The sequence below is a fragment of the Phalacrocorax aristotelis genome, chromosome 1, assembly GCF_949628215.1.
Source record: "Phalacrocorax aristotelis chromosome 1, bGulAri2.1, whole genome shotgun sequence".
Lineage (NCBI taxonomy): Eukaryota > Metazoa > Chordata > Aves > Suliformes > Phalacrocoracidae > Phalacrocorax > Phalacrocorax aristotelis.
In genome coordinates, this window is record NC_134276.1 from 21,820,827 (window position 1) to 21,838,660 (window position 17,834).

At 36.5% G+C, this 17,834-nt stretch overlaps 1 protein-coding gene across 4 annotated transcripts in view; it reads left to right on the forward strand.

Annotated features, from left to right (window-relative positions):
• Window positions 1-16,363, forward strand: part of TNFRSF19 (TNF receptor superfamily member 19) — a 60,629-nt gene extending 44,266 nt beyond the window's left edge. For all 4 annotated transcript variants that reach the window (XM_075083541.1, XM_075083552.1, XM_075083561.1 and 1 more), the window contains 5 exons: window positions 6,786-6,950; window positions 8,206-8,331; window positions 9,087-9,189; window positions 11,301-11,701; window positions 14,002-16,363. In XM_075083541.1, coding sequence (XP_074939642.1) covers window positions 6,786-6,950; window positions 8,206-8,331; window positions 9,087-9,189; window positions 11,301-11,694 — 788 coding nt within the window. In that variant the 3' untranslated portion in view covers window positions 11,695-11,701; window positions 14,002-16,363. The remainder of the gene's footprint in view (window positions 1-6,785; window positions 6,951-8,205; window positions 8,332-9,086; window positions 9,190-11,300; window positions 11,702-14,001) is intronic.
• Window positions 16,364-17,834: the final 1,471 nt, after the last annotated feature.

Sequence of the window (17,834 nt, forward strand, 5' to 3'; positions counted from 1 at the left end):
AAGGATATGTGGTCTTCCTCTCTTTTAGAAAACAGGTAATGGCAGTAGTTATCCACTTGAAAATGGTGTGCATTTAGGCAGTACAAACTCTTCTGCTTGTGTGGGTAAGGCCCTGTGTAAGTGTTTTGGAACTGAGAGTGAAAGAGTGTGTATACAAGCAGTAACTGTCATAAACAGACAATTCACTCAAATACTGCACCAGGTTTTGTTTTTATTCTATAACTGGATAATCCTAAAGATTAAATGGGACTGCACGCACAGTATATAAAACAGATACTTTCTGCTTTCATCTTTTGTTGAAAATCATAGCCTGGGTGGGATGGATGCATTCTATAGTTGGATTTTAACAAGAGAATATCCTACAATATTGTGTTCTTATTCCCAAACATGACTGGAAAAGAATTTGGTTAAAAGTACAATTTAGAAGGGGAGAAATACATTTTCTGCTGTACCTAGCAATCTCCTATGTTCTGACACAAACTTAGTGATACTGATTCAACACGTGGCAACACCGAAGAAAGAAATTGCATTTTCAGCAATATAGGTGATAGACAGCTTTAACTGTCAGAGGTGCAAAGTGAGCTGCTAGAAGCAAAAGTCAGAAGGGTAATTGCTGACAACACCACAGTCATATTAACAGCAACATACACTTTGTGTCACCAGATCATGCTAAGTATTCCCAGTCTATAGAGGAGAGACATAGTGTCTTTTCACATTGATAACCAGTTATCTTATGTTGAGGGGGGAAGAACATGTAGTTTGGCAGTGACGCATATTTTATTCCATTTCCTCTGATTTTTTGTTTGCTCTCAGGTGTTTTTCAGGTTATTGGAGGGTATCAGTGATTTGAGGGTTTATTCTCAAGTAGCAGTATTTTTAAATGGCTAGACAGTTCTCAAGGTGAAAGTTTTGTGATGAAACAATGTTACTTTTTGTGCCCATATATCAGTTCAGTTTAGGTGACCACAGTATTACTAAAAATTAACATCTCTTAAAAGAAAAACATGTTGCAGAGGTTGATTATGCCTTACAGGCATAGTGGTGTGTATCCAGTGCTGTGGAGTTCGTATATATTTTAAATTCACATGCACAGTGTAACTGTTTTGCCATTTTAAACATAAAAGGCTTGGTCAGCAGTTGGGTGTTTGTGAAAATATGCAGTGCAAGAGAAATGGTCTTGGAAATTAATAAATCAAATTCCAAAGATTTTAATTTATAACCACATTTCTCAAGATTTCCAAATAATGGATAAATACCTGAATAGTAATTTTCTCCCATAGGGCTCCCGTAGGACATTTTTTTATTAAAAAAAATAACAAAACCAGCAAAATAAAACAAAAAAAGTTGTAGGGCACTAACTTGGAAACTAAAGGCTTTAAAGTCAGCACTTGGAGTATGCTTGAAAAATGTGGTTTGACATTATGAACTCTTGGGCGTAGGCCATGCACGCAAATGGCTGTCCTTGTACAGATGTTGGGAGACTCTCTCTCCAGTGTTTACTGTAATCTCCAACAGTAATGTTTAATAAAGTTTCTTACCTCCTGCTTGAAAGATCAGAAGGGAGGCAATCTGCTGCATTGTAAAGACTCAGAAATCTACTCAGGACAACTTACTTTCCATTGATGTTAATGCTCAGTAGTATTGTAGTATCTGAATTATATATGCATGCATCATGTTTATACATAATACATTCTTTTGCTTGTTGGGCACTAGGGAGAGGTATTGCCCTTTTACTTTTAAATGAACATAAACATCTTTTAAACTTTTTTTCAAAATGAAGGAGTTTCAAGGTAAGTCACATTGCCTTGTATTTTCCACGGATCAAGAGCACACATACAGACAGTCACTGCAGTTCAGCTGACAGGCAGTAGCTGTTAAGTTATTGTAAGATGAGGGTATGTGTGAGCCCTGAATTCTTGTCAAATTAACATTGATAGCACTGATTTGGACCAACCAGCATAAATTAGCGGGCAAACACTTTTTACAATAGGACAGTGCTCCTTTCCCCTCTCCTGACCAGAAATACCCATATTCCAGGAAATGACAACATTTTAATTTACTTTTGTATCTTCTTTTAAATCCTGGTTGTAAAAGATGGCACCCTGTCCAATGTTACCATGTTATTGCTATCTAAGTGGAATTTTTAACAACTTTGTTTTAAGTAAACCCTCTTTGGGTTAACATTGACTTGACAAGAAAACCCAAACATAATATTCCACATTTTAACCTCCTCAAAGCTGGTTGTTGTTGTTGTTGTTATTATTATTATTATTACTATTACTATTATTATATTCATGGAAGAAACATAACATGTTGTGAGTTCTGTTTTCATATGGTTCATCTACCACAGAAAGCTTTCTTTTAGGCATTCTGATTCCAGTAGTGACTGTAACTAATCATAGTTCTGAAAAAAAAAAATCTGAGAAAATAAACACTAAGTAAGTGATAAGGAAGTCTTTTTAGTCTTTTCACATTTTATCCTGTCTCTGGTTGAGTGGTATAATAGGCCAAAAATTCAACTATTCTGTTTATTAGCAGAAGTTATAGTGATACAGCTGGGATTCTTATGTTCTCTATTAGCTAAATTACTGCTACTTAACCTTCCTGGATTAACAGAAACTTTACTTGCTTTTAAGAACCACACCTTTGCTTATACTGACATTATGATGTACTATCGGTTAATGAAGGGAAGATTGTGTATTTAAGCTTACTGCTCAAAATTATGCAGGAGACAGTGTGGTATTTTTGGTAATTCTTCTTTAGCACTAGCACATTTCCAGAATATGTTGGAACTAAGACTTAGAAAAGGAAATCTCTTTCTTAAATAAAATATATTTTTTGTTTTATTTTTGTGATGCATAATATGCACATGCTCTCCAGAATGATAAAACAGTGTGCACCTCCTCCCTCCTTTCTTAATGTATCACATCCAATTCATAAAGTGTTTAATTGCATATTTAAACTTAATAATGTAATCATTTAATAGATGTATGTACAAGTTTAAAGTTTAAAATGCACCTCCTTGCTTTACTGAAATGGGACCATTAAGTCTGTGAGCCTGAAAAGAAAGAGAGAGTTTATGAAAATGCACACTTATCTGAGTAACACTGAAAGCAGAGTTCAGCAATGCCCAACGGGCCACTTCTACAATAGCAATCCTCTTCTGAAATGTTGGTCTCTGCAGGGAAGATCGCTATCGTTATAATTAGAGCTACACTACAATGGCCTGCTCACAGTAGCTATTCCAAAAAGTTCTTTGAAGGTGAAGATGAGTGGTAGGCGTTCTCAGGAACAGAAAAGTGCTTTCTCAAGTAAAAAAATTTTTAAAAAGCAACCAAATAAAATAAATCTGAAATACCAAGATGGCTAAAATAAATTTAAACTTTTGCCATCCCTATTTAAAATAACATTGCTGTATTTCCTGTTTCGATATTGGTCATGAGCACTAAAGAAATAGATATCATGTATAATTTCACAGAATATGTAATGGTACTTGCAAATAGATATATTTTTGTGAGCAAATGAAGAGAGACAAAAATATAGGAGTTCTACCTCCAGTGCTCTTATTCTATTTTTGCTTTCAAAATTAACAGGTTTTTTTCTACTAATTATGAAGGCTTAATTTCTAAGAACTGTTTAGTGCTTTTAGGTAGATATATTGATACAAGTAGGTGTATTGATATGAAAAATATTTGAAGTCATTCAGATCAGTTTTTTATTGTCTTTTTTTAAATACTTGTGCAGGCTGTCTTTAACCTTCTAAAGACTAGATCAGGCAGTTGACTGAAATTGAAAACCTGATATCAAAGCACAGTCCTTGATTTTCATGCCAAAGCCAGCACATGTTGCTATGTAGACGGCACTTTTTTTCATATAGTTTTACTGCTTCTCACAGAATTATATCCTGGAACTTCACGTACCATGCAGGAATTTCTGCAGTCTGTTAAAACTATAAATTAAAAACTACAGCTGCAAGAATCCTAGAAACTGGGTGAAAAAGTTTTCTCTGTGGAAGATTGCAATGCTCATGCCCAGAGCATTCAAGTTATGACAAAAAGATTATGGCACTGGTTGCTTTTTCTTTTAAATAACGATGAAGATCTGGACAAGAGGTTGTAGAACTCAGCTCTGTGAGTAATGGGAATTATAGAAGAACATAAAGTTCTTCGTTATGTAAGTAAAGAAAGACAGTTAATAATGATTTCACAGAATCACACGGAATCCCAGGTTGGAAGGGACCTCAGGGATTATCTAGTCCAACCTTTCTAGGAAGAGCAGAGTCTAAACAAGATGGCCCAGCACCCTGTCCCGACAACTCTTAAAGGTGTCTAACGTGGCCGAGTCAACGACTTCCCTGGGGAGATCATTCCAATGGGTGACTGTCCTCACTGTGAAAAATTTCCCCCTGGTGTCCAATCGGAATCTCCCCAAGAGCAACTTGTGTCCATTCCCCCTTGTCCTCTCCATGTGATTTAAGAGGAAAACTACCCGATACCCTGCACTGCAATTTTATTGTTATCTGGACCAAAAATAATAGATAGCCTATCTGCTATGATAATGAAAATTATAACATTTCAGTACAAGGACAGGGTTTCAAAATTTATTTCTAGTTAATGCAGGCGACTTCAGCCTCTTTATTGACTTGAATTTTGAGATCTGTTATACTTTAATGAATCACAGAATGGTTGAGGTAGGAAAGGGCCTATGGAGATCATCTGGTTCAGACCCTCTGTTCAAACAGCGTCACCTAGAGCTGGGTGCCCAGGACCATGTCCAGATGTCTTCTACACATCTCTGAGGAGGTAGACTCCACAACCACTCTGGTCAATCTGTGACAGTGCTCAGTCATTCTCACAGTTAAAGAAGTGTTTCCTGATGTTCAGAGGGAACCTCCTGCGTTTCAGTTTGTGCCCATTGACTCTGGTCCAAGGAAAAGAGCCTGGCTCTGTCCTCTTTGCACCCTCCCTTCAAGGATTTATACACATTGATGAGGTCCCCCTGAGCCTTCTGTTCTCCAGGCTGAGCAGTCCCAGCTCTCCCCGCCTTTCATCGTAGGAGAGAGGCTCCAGTTCCTCCATCATTTTTGTGGTCTTTCATTGGACTCTCTCCAGTAGCTCCACTGGGTCCAATTTGGCAAGTTAAAAGGATATAAAAAAGATCAGCTATAAACTTGCTCTTCACACTTTTGATGTGCCAGTGGAACATAATAGTACAAATCAAAGGTAAATAGAAATATTTGAGCAGATATAAATGCAGTAATACCTGTTTCTCTTCACACTGAATTCAGGAGATTGCACAACTTAAACATTCTTTCTTCTCAATAATAGCAGTCTGTCCTTTTTTATATTCCCCCACTTAGCAGCAACTACGTGATACTATAATACACAGAAACTGCTTTTATTTAATACATTGTATCTCTTTTTTTAATTTTGGATTCTTTATTCCCCAGAAGTTAATCTTTTCTATGGTGTTAAGTGGTCTGAAGACCTAGAATTGGATGGAATTAAGTTGATTTTCAAAATACCTAGCTTTTTTGCAATCTGGCCATTATAACAAAGCAATACAGTATTGTAAACGCTTTGGTGCCCCCATTTGATGTGTGCAGAGGAAATACCATAATTATTTCAGAAAATTATTCCTGAGTGGTACAATTCCGTTGACTGCAGTAACTGAGATAGTAAGTTGTCTCCTGCTATTATTATGTTGCAGTTAAGATACCAAACAAGTGTATGTATGTACAATTTGATTAGTCATTTTAACATACTCTGGCAGACATTTTTCTTCCAATTTAAAATTCTGACTGAACCATTTCTTAGGAAACTATAGCCTTTAGTTTTTAACCAAGATCTTCTGGGGTAAATAGGCATATTTATAAGTTAATAAAATACAGTTTGTGGTTTTTAAAAAAATTGCAGTCAGAGAAATACTCAATATTTTGTTCCTTTTTCTCATAAAATATTATTGAATTGATGTGGACTTCAAAGTAGATTGAAATAGATGAGCCATCAAAGTTCAGAAGTTGTTTAAAAATAATTTAATTTTAAGAGACCATTCATAATTTAAGATAGTTTGATAGTAGTAGTTAAATTTTCATGCTTTTAAAATCTTTTTCATTTTCCACCTAAAAGTAACAATGTTTGTCAAAGCTTGAAACATTGCTTAAGTCTTTACTAATACGGATATGAAGTCAATCTGTTGAATTATCTGTATTAAAAAGCTATCACTAAATAAAAAAAGATAGCACAGTTGAAATCCTGGGTTTGATCCTAGAGATGACCATGGTGTCAAGACATACACAACCAAGCGAAATGATACCTTTGACAGCCTTTGAACCTCTGTGGGTGTCTCAGTTCTCAGAAAGTTTCCTTGTTAAGGCAAGTTCATGTATGTGTGACTCCCTCTAGTGGATAGCTTTCTCAACTCTACACTAGGAAATGTTCTCCATATTAAAATTTCTTAACTGCAATATAAAAATCTGATGTTAAAAATCGAGAGGTCTTTGTTTCCATGGTGAAGAAGTGATTCCATTCTCATGGGCAGTCAGAATGTGTTTGGGTGTATCTCCATTTATTATCACTCATTTTGCAATATATTTTGAAGACTTTTTCGTAATGTGGTTGCTGATAATCGTATCTATATGTGCAGCTAATGTTTGTTCATTAGCGGATGGAACATCCTTTTTTTCCTGTGCTACAAACCTCTTCTGTTTCCCAGACTTTCATTTACGTGACTATATTCCTGAAATGTTTACAGCTCACCTTAATTATTATTTAATTATATTTCAGGTACCACCAAAGTAAATCTTGTGAAGATCCCTTCAACTGCTTCCAGTCCTCGAGACACTGCTCTAGCAGCTGTTATATGCAGTGCACTTGCAACTGTGCTCTTGGCTCTTCTTATTCTTTGTGTTATCTATTGTAAGAGGCAATTTATGGAGAAAAAACCAAGCTGTGAGTTTCCAGTTATTACTGTTTCTTTGTAATATTTATATATGGCAATAGTTTGGCAGATCTCACTGTAGGTAAATAAATGAAATGTCTACAGCATTCAAGCAAGTTTAGCATTGAGATGAACAAGGCAGCAGAAGTCCGAGACTCCATACAAGTTTGCCAGCTCAGTGTGGATGTTCCAGCTCCTACTGAGAAAATGCTGTGCAGATGTCCAGAAATAGTCCAGTTGCATTAATTCTGTGCCATACTCTGTTAGATGCTGCACAGATATATTTGGACCACACAGGATCCAAGCTGGGATGTCATTATAGAGTTGCAATGCCAATGTGGGAATACAGGCATGAAGGATCTGTGCATCACGTGCTATTGTGAAACACAGAATAGCTTGTCAAGATAATGAATGTAGCCAATGTAGAAGGCAGATTTGTCATTAGCAATTTTGGTTTTATGGGCATATTCAAGGTGAATTAAATGCCTAATCCAGTTAAGATTTGTAAATTTTTTAAAAAATCCATAACAGCCTGTCAATGTAATTGAGATTGTCTATAATAAACATTTTTCTGCCCCTTAATTTAAATTAAGAAAAAGTCAAAAACACTCTAGTTCCCATTTATAATTTAAAAAGCTTACTAAAAGATGTTTATAGCATCTAATGAACCCTGGATGTCAAACAAGAATAATACCTAGGAAGAATTGATATTACCGCTACATACAGCACAAGGGAAAATAAAAAGATTGAGAGAGGCATTGTAAGAATTGTTCCTAACCTAGAAGATGCTTTACAATGTAAGTTTTGAGAAATTCAGACGTAGTGAATTCAAACTTCGGTTAGGGAAGTTTAGTAACTTGTTTGCCTTGGCCTACGATTATACAGATTAAAGGAAGTCTGCTGTTAATATAAAGCTCTTTAAGATAACAAACAATGGCTGAAAGCTGAATGTGGAAAATTTCAGATGGGAATCACTGAGAATCATTAAAAACTGCAAATATGTAACAGTGAATAAGAAATACTCTCAAATCATCAAAAAAGGGTCTTCCTGGAAGAGGCTGTAGTTGAACCAGCTGTTCTAGGGTTTGTTGCAAAATCCATGGTTTGCATTATATGAAACCACGTGATCATTGTGGATCTCTCAGTTGGCAAATGTATGGAAATACTGCATAGTATGACATTTAAGCATTCTATGAAGATAGGAGGCTTTGAACAGGAAAAAGGGTATCGTTTACTAATACATATTTTTATTTATTTTGTCCAAAGGGTCTCTGAGATCACAAGACATTCACTACAATGGCTCTGAATTGTCCTGTTTCGATAGACCACGGCTAAATGAATACGACCACAGAACATGTTGCCAGTGCCAGAGAAGCACATCACAGACATGTGGTATGTTAGGTCTGCTAAAAGGCACTTTATGGCATGATGAACATTTATCTAACACTTGAGTTACGATACTTAACTTTAACTACAGAGCTGATACTGTCAAACTACCCTTTGTCCTAGGCTAATTTCTCGTTAAGCAGATAGAATTTCTAAGTAGCTGTTGGGTTATGATTTTTTTTCCTGTTTTCATTCCAATGACCTTCCACCAAAAAAAATAAGAGCTTTAAATGTCTATCTCGTTTCTGATAAAAAGCACTGCATCTGGCTTTGAGACTTAAATTTGTGTGAAGGATTTACCAGACAGTATCTAAGAATGTAACCTGCATGCTAAAGGACATTAACAACCTGAACAATTCAAATCATTGAGACTTTGTGAAGTCATATCAGAACAGATGCATTTATGAAGTTAAAAAATATATAATTTAACGCAAGAGCACAAGCTTAAATATCATCCTAATATGTTAACTCAGAATGTGGTACTTCTTCTCACACTTATCTAATTGATAAGCAAATTAGTTTAAAAAGTAGATACTCTGAACTGGCATCTGTATTACTCCTGGAGGAAGGGCTTGGCTTTTTTAAGTAATTCATTTTTAAAGTAATAAATCAAAGAACCCATTTCTTGCAATAACAAATCTCTTTTCTCAATATTATAATGTAACTGGCAAACTAATACTCAAATCTGAAAGAGTACAGAGGCTACGTTCATACAAAGCTTAAACACTTCTAACATTATTAAACTAATTTTCATTCCTTAGGACCAGTTCACCTGATTCCATCACTGTGCTGTGATGAAACCTGTAGCATGGAGCACAGCAGTCACAGCTGCGCTTTCCACTCACAGACTACGCTTAATGAAAGGTAACTTAGTTATATAAATGTCTGTTAAACATGAAGTATTTCTGATGCAGTCAAATTAATATTTAGACAGGTACAGTAGCTGTTTGGAGTGGAATGAGGGATTTTGATGAACTGTAGCCGTATCCTCCCATTTTGTGCAAAAACAGGTTTATGGTGAAAAATCAAATCTAAGTATTACTTGATAAATGCTGATTTTATATATCAGTTTCTCTGCAGAAGAAGTGGCTTACTTCTCTCATAGGCAGATAATCTTCCTCTTACTCTATGGTACCTTAGAGGCTTTGGTCACCCGCTCTTCTGCTATGGGTCAGCAAGGGGCTGCATAAACCTGTGAATCTGGGGTCATTAAGGTACAGTTTAGAAGTGTCATGAAGGTTTTCTTCTTTTAGAAACTTTTAATGACTCTGAGATTTGAAATATCTAGTATTTCTGAATTTCTATCAGACTGTAACCATTATTTTCTCCTGATCAGCTGAATATAAATACAGTAGTAAAATAGTTATTTCTACAGCAGTGCCATGAGCTAAATATATAAAATTCATGGTGTCATTCAGAGTTTCCTGGTTACAGATTTTAACACAGGATGTATTTATTTCTTTTAGCTAGAATTGCTTGCCATATAAGGTTTACATTGATCTCCAGCTGTTTTGTTCTTATGGCCAAATGTAACTAAAAATATAGAGGCAGCTCCTTCATAGGTATTGTTTATGCAAGGTGACTTAGTGAAGTAAGTACAAGATACAAAATACCTAAAATTTCTGTAACAACTAGTTTAAATACCAGCAAGCTTGAGTCATCCTTTTACACCACCAAGGCAGACAAATTGAGAGTTGTGTACTTTGTGAGGGATCTTTTGGTTAAGGCATAAAAATAAGCGTTATATCCATGCTATGTGGACATCAAAGGTCCTGTGGTTCCTTCCAGTAGAAATGGAGTTTGCTCCAATTTCCTTTGTCAAAATAATGTATTTCCTTCAATTGTGGTGCAATGTCCTGACTTTTGACCTCATCTGTGAAAATGCTTTGTTTTTATATCAAAGCTATTAAATCATCACTTTTTAGAAATGAGTGAGGCTGCTTAAAATCTGTTATAGACAATGTTAAAGTGGGATGAGTTTTGTCACACAAATTATTACTGTATATCAGGCTTAATACAGCCTTTACAGTTTTATAAACTTGTAGACAGCTTTTGGAAGTAAAACATATTGTTGTATCTTTTGGGTTTTGTTAATACTTATTTTGGTGTACTATAGTAAAAAACATTATAAGGCTTTCAACAGACAGGCATGCATAGTGCACTCAGACATGTCGGTATCATCGTGGATAGATATGATATGGATGCATGATAGATAATAGAGTTTCTACTTCCACTTTATTCCATTTTCCATAACATAAAAATAATCCTTGTGAGAATTAAAAATCCTTGCCTTTCTTTAATATTATGTCCTTTCCACGTGAATGAGAATAGGAGAAAAACTTTTCACATTTTGAAAGCTGGACAGAACTGTAAAATCATGCAGATAGAAGGAGTTTCAGTCAGTCTTGTTGTCTATTCCCTTCTCCTAGTCTGAACACATTTTACTTCTTTTACTTCCATTAGATATTTGTCTAGCCTGGGTTTTTTTGGAAAAAAAAAAAACAACCCTGGTGTTGGAGATTCCACAGTCTTCCCAAACATCCTTCTTGCTGCAATTTAAACCTGTTATATCTTGTCTCAACAACCCCCACCCCCATGCATTAAGAACAAATAAATTCCTTCCTCTTTGTAACTGAACACTACTATAGTATTTTTATCATATTTCTGTTCTTTAGACTATAAACAATCCCAGATGTGGTTCATGTTTTCTAGAACCCTGAATTCACGGTGTAAAGGGCCCTTGGCGTCCTCTTTGCATTTAGTAATGTTCTCCAGAGCTTTCTTCATTTCCAGATGAGGAACAAACTGTATTCCTTTGCAAAATAATTTGTTTGTACAGGATGCCTCTAGAGTATTAACAATATAATGCTGTTAAACTGTCTTGAAATACCTATAAATACCAGTGACAATAATTACAATACTGATAATATTTTCTGGAATGTTTTTGAAACCATGTGTCTTTTATCCTTCTGCAGGGCTTCTGATTCTGTTGGAGAAATGATTCCTACCTTCCTTGGTTCTCTTTCACACTCTACCTGTGGAGACATTTCAGATGCTTGGCCTCTTATGCAAAACTCAGCTTGTTGTGACAGTGTTTCTTTCTGTGAATCATATTCAGAACTGGCTGGAGGATCTGCAAAATCCTGCAGCCCGGAGACTGAAAATGCAGCCACTGTTGAGTTGGATAATAACCAGGAACTAAGTGAAGTACTTACTTCAGTTAAGTGTCTTGATGGAAATGTTGCAAAGTCCTTTGAAATCTCCAAACATAGAACATGCACAGAAGTTTCATCACTTCAGAACTCAGCGGCTGCTGAAACCCAGCCAAAGACAAAGCGTAATGGAACAGCAAATGACTCCACAGACTGATACAGAGGTAAAAACCATAGCTACAAAGGAGTGAGAATGAGTACTCAAGACATATAGAGCTAGATAAAAATAGAATTGTGAAAAGTTATAGGGTTATGTTTCTCTATAGGTTACACCTATCTAGTGCTGAAATAAATCAAAACTCTACCAGAGGTCCAGCAGTTTCACATTTTTAAGTCAATGGCTGAATTTGAAAGGTGTAATTACTCAAACTGTAATGTTGAGATAATATGAACCAGAACACAGGGGGAAGTGAGTACACCAGTCAGCGTTCATCAGGTTGGGTTTTCTTCATTAAATTTCAGGGGAAGAAGATCAGTTTAATAGCCTTATGACCAAACTATTATGTGAGGCTAGTCCTTGTTTGTGAAGGAAGAACTGAGGACTTGTCTTTGCTCATTGTAAACAAAGCATAAAAGACATGCAAGTGTTCATCCAAAAATATTTACAGAGCCTTCTCTGTGAAGTTATTGCAGCAGTAGCAGAAACAGAAGAGAAAAAATCTCAAATGCTTTTTATTGTCATTTCTATTCCCATGTCATCAGATAAAATATTCCATAAAATGTCCATAAAATATAATTTAATCTATAAAAGCTCAGAGAAAATGCAGGTCTGAGGTCAAAATGAGAAGAGGTTATAAACAATTGTCTCTACCACATACAGAGTAACCATGACAAAAAGTCACTCGGCTACTGCTCCATTTGTTATATGTTCTTGAATATTAGCTGTGCTCTGTATTTTTAAAGTGGTATTTTCTACTGTTGGAAGTAACTTGGAGCACAAGTAGCTAATCTGTGAAAGAATACCAAATTATGGCATATGTACTGGTGGTGTTACTCAAGGGTTATTGCAGGCTGTGGCTGGAAAACTGAAATAGTCTCCTGTGCATGTACACAGGCAGGAACAAAAGCAGTTGCCACTAATGTTAATAATCCACCAAACTTAATTAAGAAAATTACGCTATCTGTAATTATGAAAATTTGGGGTCATCTGCAGAAATAAAAGTGCCTTCCTTTGATCCTCTTCCATTTGGTTTGCATGCCGCTTTCATATTGTTCTTAAATAAGAAGTAGAAAGCAATTAGTATTTAACAAAAAATACGCATATTCTGAAAACATGTAAGCGCAGTAGTTGATTCTTTGTAAATCAAGCCTTAATTCCTTAGGTGATGTTTTCAAGAGGAGGAAAGGGAGGTAAACAGACTGCTAAGTCAGGCATTGGTATATGCCAAATATCATTATATATGTCAAATATCATTAGGTGATAGTGGTATTCTCAAGATATATATAGGAAGGGACAATGACATGGCTATGGCTGCAAGTCTTGACGCTGCTAGTTCCCAGTTTTTCAGCCGTTATCAATAGAACTTAAATGCTCTCTTGATGTTTTAAGGAATGTATTTCCTTATTAACAAGATTTTAAAAATCAAAGGTTTGTGGGTTTTTTCCCCACTAAACCATGTATCAACTTTAGAGGTATGTGATTAATATTATTTAGAGTTTTTCTAGACGAACCACAGAGTTTCAAAATAGCACTATAACAATTAACTTATATTTCACCGTACTTGTTATGGTATATAAATTGTAAATTTTCTTACTGATTCCTGGGTGTACGTAGACATTTTTTCTGACATTTCAAAATCCTCTATTCTTCGATGGTTTTGTACTATCATGTACTACTGCTGAGATTTGTGTGTACTTCTGAATAAGCAAGATGGTTTGGGATGGTTAGGTTTTCTTAATTTTTTTTCTTTAAAAGACTTTACTGATTCATTTTGTTTAATTTCTCTGTGTTCAGACTCTAAAGTGCATCAATATAAATGCATCTGTGGTGGAGAAATTTAAGTAGCATTTGAGAGACAGGACCAGGACTAGGCTTACCTGAGCTGTATTTTCAGGCTGAACTCTGACCAGCTGTACAATTCCAAGAAAAATATTTCATCTTAGTCTACCTGATATTTTCCATTTGCCCTTCATCTTTCTTGTCATTTTGAAATATTTTGGGGGAAGGATGGTTGTTTTAGTACATGCGGATGCATTACAGTCTTGCATAGGGCCACACTTCATTATTATATTGCAAAATAAATAATAGCATGATAAAATCAGAAGATAGAATATTTTTATTTATGTGCACATACATATAAATTTTTCAATGGGTATTTTAATACATGTTCAGTCTTCCAGATTTAGGTGAATTTTTGTAATAAGCAGTAAGTACAGCTGTATTTTTTTAGGGTTTAGTCAAGTATAGAAGTACGTACAGGTTTTTATGAGTTTATGTAACTACTGTTCTATGATTTTCTTTTAGGAAACCAAGCTATTTCTCTCGGCACTAAAGCTGAATGCTTCCCTTACGCTCCTCTGCTGATTCTCGTCAAACTTAGTCTGGTCTTCAATGTTGCATAGTTTCAAAATCAGCTGGAAAAAAAAGGCATCATTTCACACCGTCTGAGCAGTTGTGTCTGAGCCATAACAGCTGTGAAGTGAAACTTAAAGGAGCACCCTGGGAGAACCCTGAAAGTGGATTTATGACCCCTTGCATCTCTTTTGAAAAAAGTACCTTCTATTCCCTCAGATTCTCAAAAAGTCTAATGGAGTGATCTTAGAAGTATATGTAAATGCAGCAAGAAATATAAATACTTCAGCGTGTTTAGGTGGGTGTCTTAAATATGGCTACAGATGTCAGAAGGCGTGGGACAAGACGTTGCCAGTTATTCTGCTTGCAGATTTATGCATGCATTAGGATATTTTTGGCTGGTTCTAATTTTAAATCAGTTTCCTGCTGTTGAAGGACTTAAAAAATAAACATTTCTATTTATGCAAGGATCATGTATTGATAAACTGAAGCTTTTATTATATATTACATTATAGTCAATAAGCTAGTTTGGGGAGTTAAAGAACTTGCATGTTACAATATGTATGGTTGAGTCCCCTCCATCCATTTATTACATTTGTGGGAGGGAGCATTGTTTTGTTAAATATAGCAGGAGATTAGCTTTAAATTAGATTTAGTTTCATGAAAGTCAGCCGTATAGGTAGGGATGTTGTGTTTAATTGGTAGTCTCAGTATTGGAATACAGCGCTTGTTGTTATAGCATGTAATTTTTGGATGTTGACATAAATGTAATCAACTGTCACATCAAAATATCAAACTGTAGCAGGTGTGCCATGAAAGTGTTCATACAATGAGACTATTACTAATATTTTTTAATAATGCGTTATTTTTAAGGGTCAGGCTTCATGGTGACCTAATTTGTTCATTTAGCAGGCCTTTTCACTCATGTCACTCTGTCCTTCTCACTGTAGGATTGTGTAAATTCTATTTTCTCACACAAAAAATACAAAATATAACTTTTTTTTAAATACCTCTGAACTGAATCCTCAAAGTTGCATGAGTGCTTAGTAAATTATCAACTCTCTGTCCTGATTGCTGTTCTTTAAGATTTTTTTAACTGCAGTTTGTTGCACTACATCCCATAATACCATTTGTTCTTCATCCATTTTTATCCCTAAAATAGCTTTCAACTTCTCCTAGGAATCCCAGTAACCTCTACTGATTTGTTACATGCAACAGGCTCGAACTTGTCAGTGATGAACTCCAGCAATTATTCTTTAAAGTACCCGATGTGCCTTGACAAAAGCAGAGCAATCAGCAAGAGAGATGCAAATTTGCAATAAATGTTACTCATCTTTCAACACATGGTTTGTGTGGCAATGGAAATGTTGAGACAGTATTCATATCCCATAATGGAAAAAGACTTTTGGTTTGAAGCACCCAGTAGAAGGTTGAACCTGCACAAAAATAGCTAAAGCGACTAGAGGCAGCCAAGGCAGTAGGATGCTTCAGGTGAAACCAGTGAGATTATTCATGTGTGCAGAAATCATGAACAACAGTTGCCAACTTCAAACCAAAGTGAAGAAATTACATAAGTGTTTTTTTTTTTTTAAAGTAGTAAGTACCACCATTTGGTCGATGACTGAACAGTGCACAGTTATACAGGGAGTACAGTTACTCAGCTAAATACAGAGTCAAAAAGAGTCATTTTGAATAATTTCTTCAGATGCTTTCATAAATTTAAGAAGTGACAAAATGCTGCTTTTCACTACGTGTGCATGGAGAGATGTGTGCTTCTTTGTATATACTTTGTAAATAGAAACAATCCAATGTGCATTTCAGTATATGGCAAGATATTTTTAGAACATATGGAGATTTAACGTTTCGCTAATAACAGTTCTTTAAAATGTTCAGAATTTTTGCCAGCATCTGCCACAGTAAGTATGTTTTCCCATTGGAATTTACACTTTGTAGAATTGTTCTTGTCCTGCAACTCTAGAGAAAAATACTAATTTCTTTAAATGAGTGACAGATAGCTTGAGAGCAAATTGGGAGGAAAAAATGAAGAGAGTGCTTTTTAAATATGTGTATATTGTGTATATACTTTTTTCCTTAATTTAACCAAATTGGTCCTTTTTATATTGCCTGTGGCAAGCAATGTTGTACATGCCAATAGAAAACATACACTACCACTGCATTTAGGCTGCCCACGCACCACGTCTAGAGACTTGAAGTGCTGTTTTAAATACTCCTTTAAGGAATGTAAATTAAAATCTTGTATAAATTGTTTTGTAATACTTTTTCTACTTGTGAATAAAATGTTACATGAACCAGTCTTGGTTTGTTGATCTCTAATTAATAATAGCATTCTGCACAAAGTTATTGATCAATCTTTTGTTATTTTTAGAATTACATAACGGTTTAATTGTATTAAAATTACGGTGTAATTTGGAGCATCTTTGTCTTGAGATCTTTGCGTTTTAACAATAGCATCATTGTTCAGTCTGGAGGACCTTGAAGAAACAGTAAGTCAACATCAGTCCGTAAAATCATGGTGCTTATTAAACTTTTCAGATTTTTGCTTCTCAAGAAAGGGGGAAAAAAGAGCTGGTAAGCGCCACAGATTGCTGTCTGTAGAATGTCTTTGAAAAGAAAACCAAGCACTCCACGCAGCTGACTGTTTCAGACAATATAGGTACGTAGGTATTGAGAGTAGCTGTATTTTTGAAGCAGAAGTGGATGCCCTGATCATGGCCCCTGATTAGTACCAACAAGGCCGAGCCTGCACTTGTGTTATAGAATCGCAGAATCCCAGAATGGTAGGGGTTGGAAGGGACCTTTGGAGATCATCTCGTCCAACCGCCCTGCTTGAGCAGCGACACCCAGAGCAGGGGGCACAGGACTGTCCAGGCGGGTTTTGAATGTCTCCAGGGAAGGAGACTCCACAGCCTCCCTGGGCAGCCTGTTCCACTGCTCTGGCACCCTCACAGGAAAGAAGTTTTTCCTCATATTGAGGTGGAACTTCCTGTGTTCCAACCTGTGCCCATTGCCCCTTGTCCTGTCATTGGGCACCACTGAAAAGAGCCTAGTCCCATCCTTTTGACACCCACCCTTTAGATATTTATAGGTATTGATGAGATCCCCCCTCAGTCTTCTCTTCCTCAGGCTGAACAAACCCAGGTCTCTCAGCCTTTCCTCATAAGGGAGATGCTCCAGTCCCTTGATCATCTTCATAGCTCTCTGCTGGACTTGCTCAAGCAGTTCCACGTCGTTCTTAAACTGAGAGGCCCAAAACTGGACACAGTACTGCAAATGTGGTCTCACTAGGGCTGAGTAGAGGGGGAGGATAACCTCCCTCCACCTGCTGGCCACAGTCCTTTTAATGGAGCCCACAATATTGTTGGCTTTCTTGCCCACAAGGGCACATTGCTGGCTCAGGGTCAGCTTGTTGTCCACCAGCACTCCCAGGTCTTTCTCAACCGAGCCATTTTCCAGCATGTCAGCCCCCAGCCTGTACTGGTGCCTGGGGTTGTTCCTCCCCAGGTGCAGGACCTTGCACTTGCTTTTGTTGAATTTCATGAGGTTCCCCTCGGCCCAGCTCTCCAGCCTGTCCAGGTCTTGTTGGATGGCAGCACAGCCTCCTGGTGTATCAGCTGCTCCTCCAAGCTTGGAATCATCAGCAAACTTGCTGAGGTTACACTCTATCCCATCATCCAGGTCATTGATGAATATGTTGAACAGGACTGGACTCAGCACAGACCCCTGGGGAACACCGCTAGTGATGGACCTCCAACCAGAGTCTGACC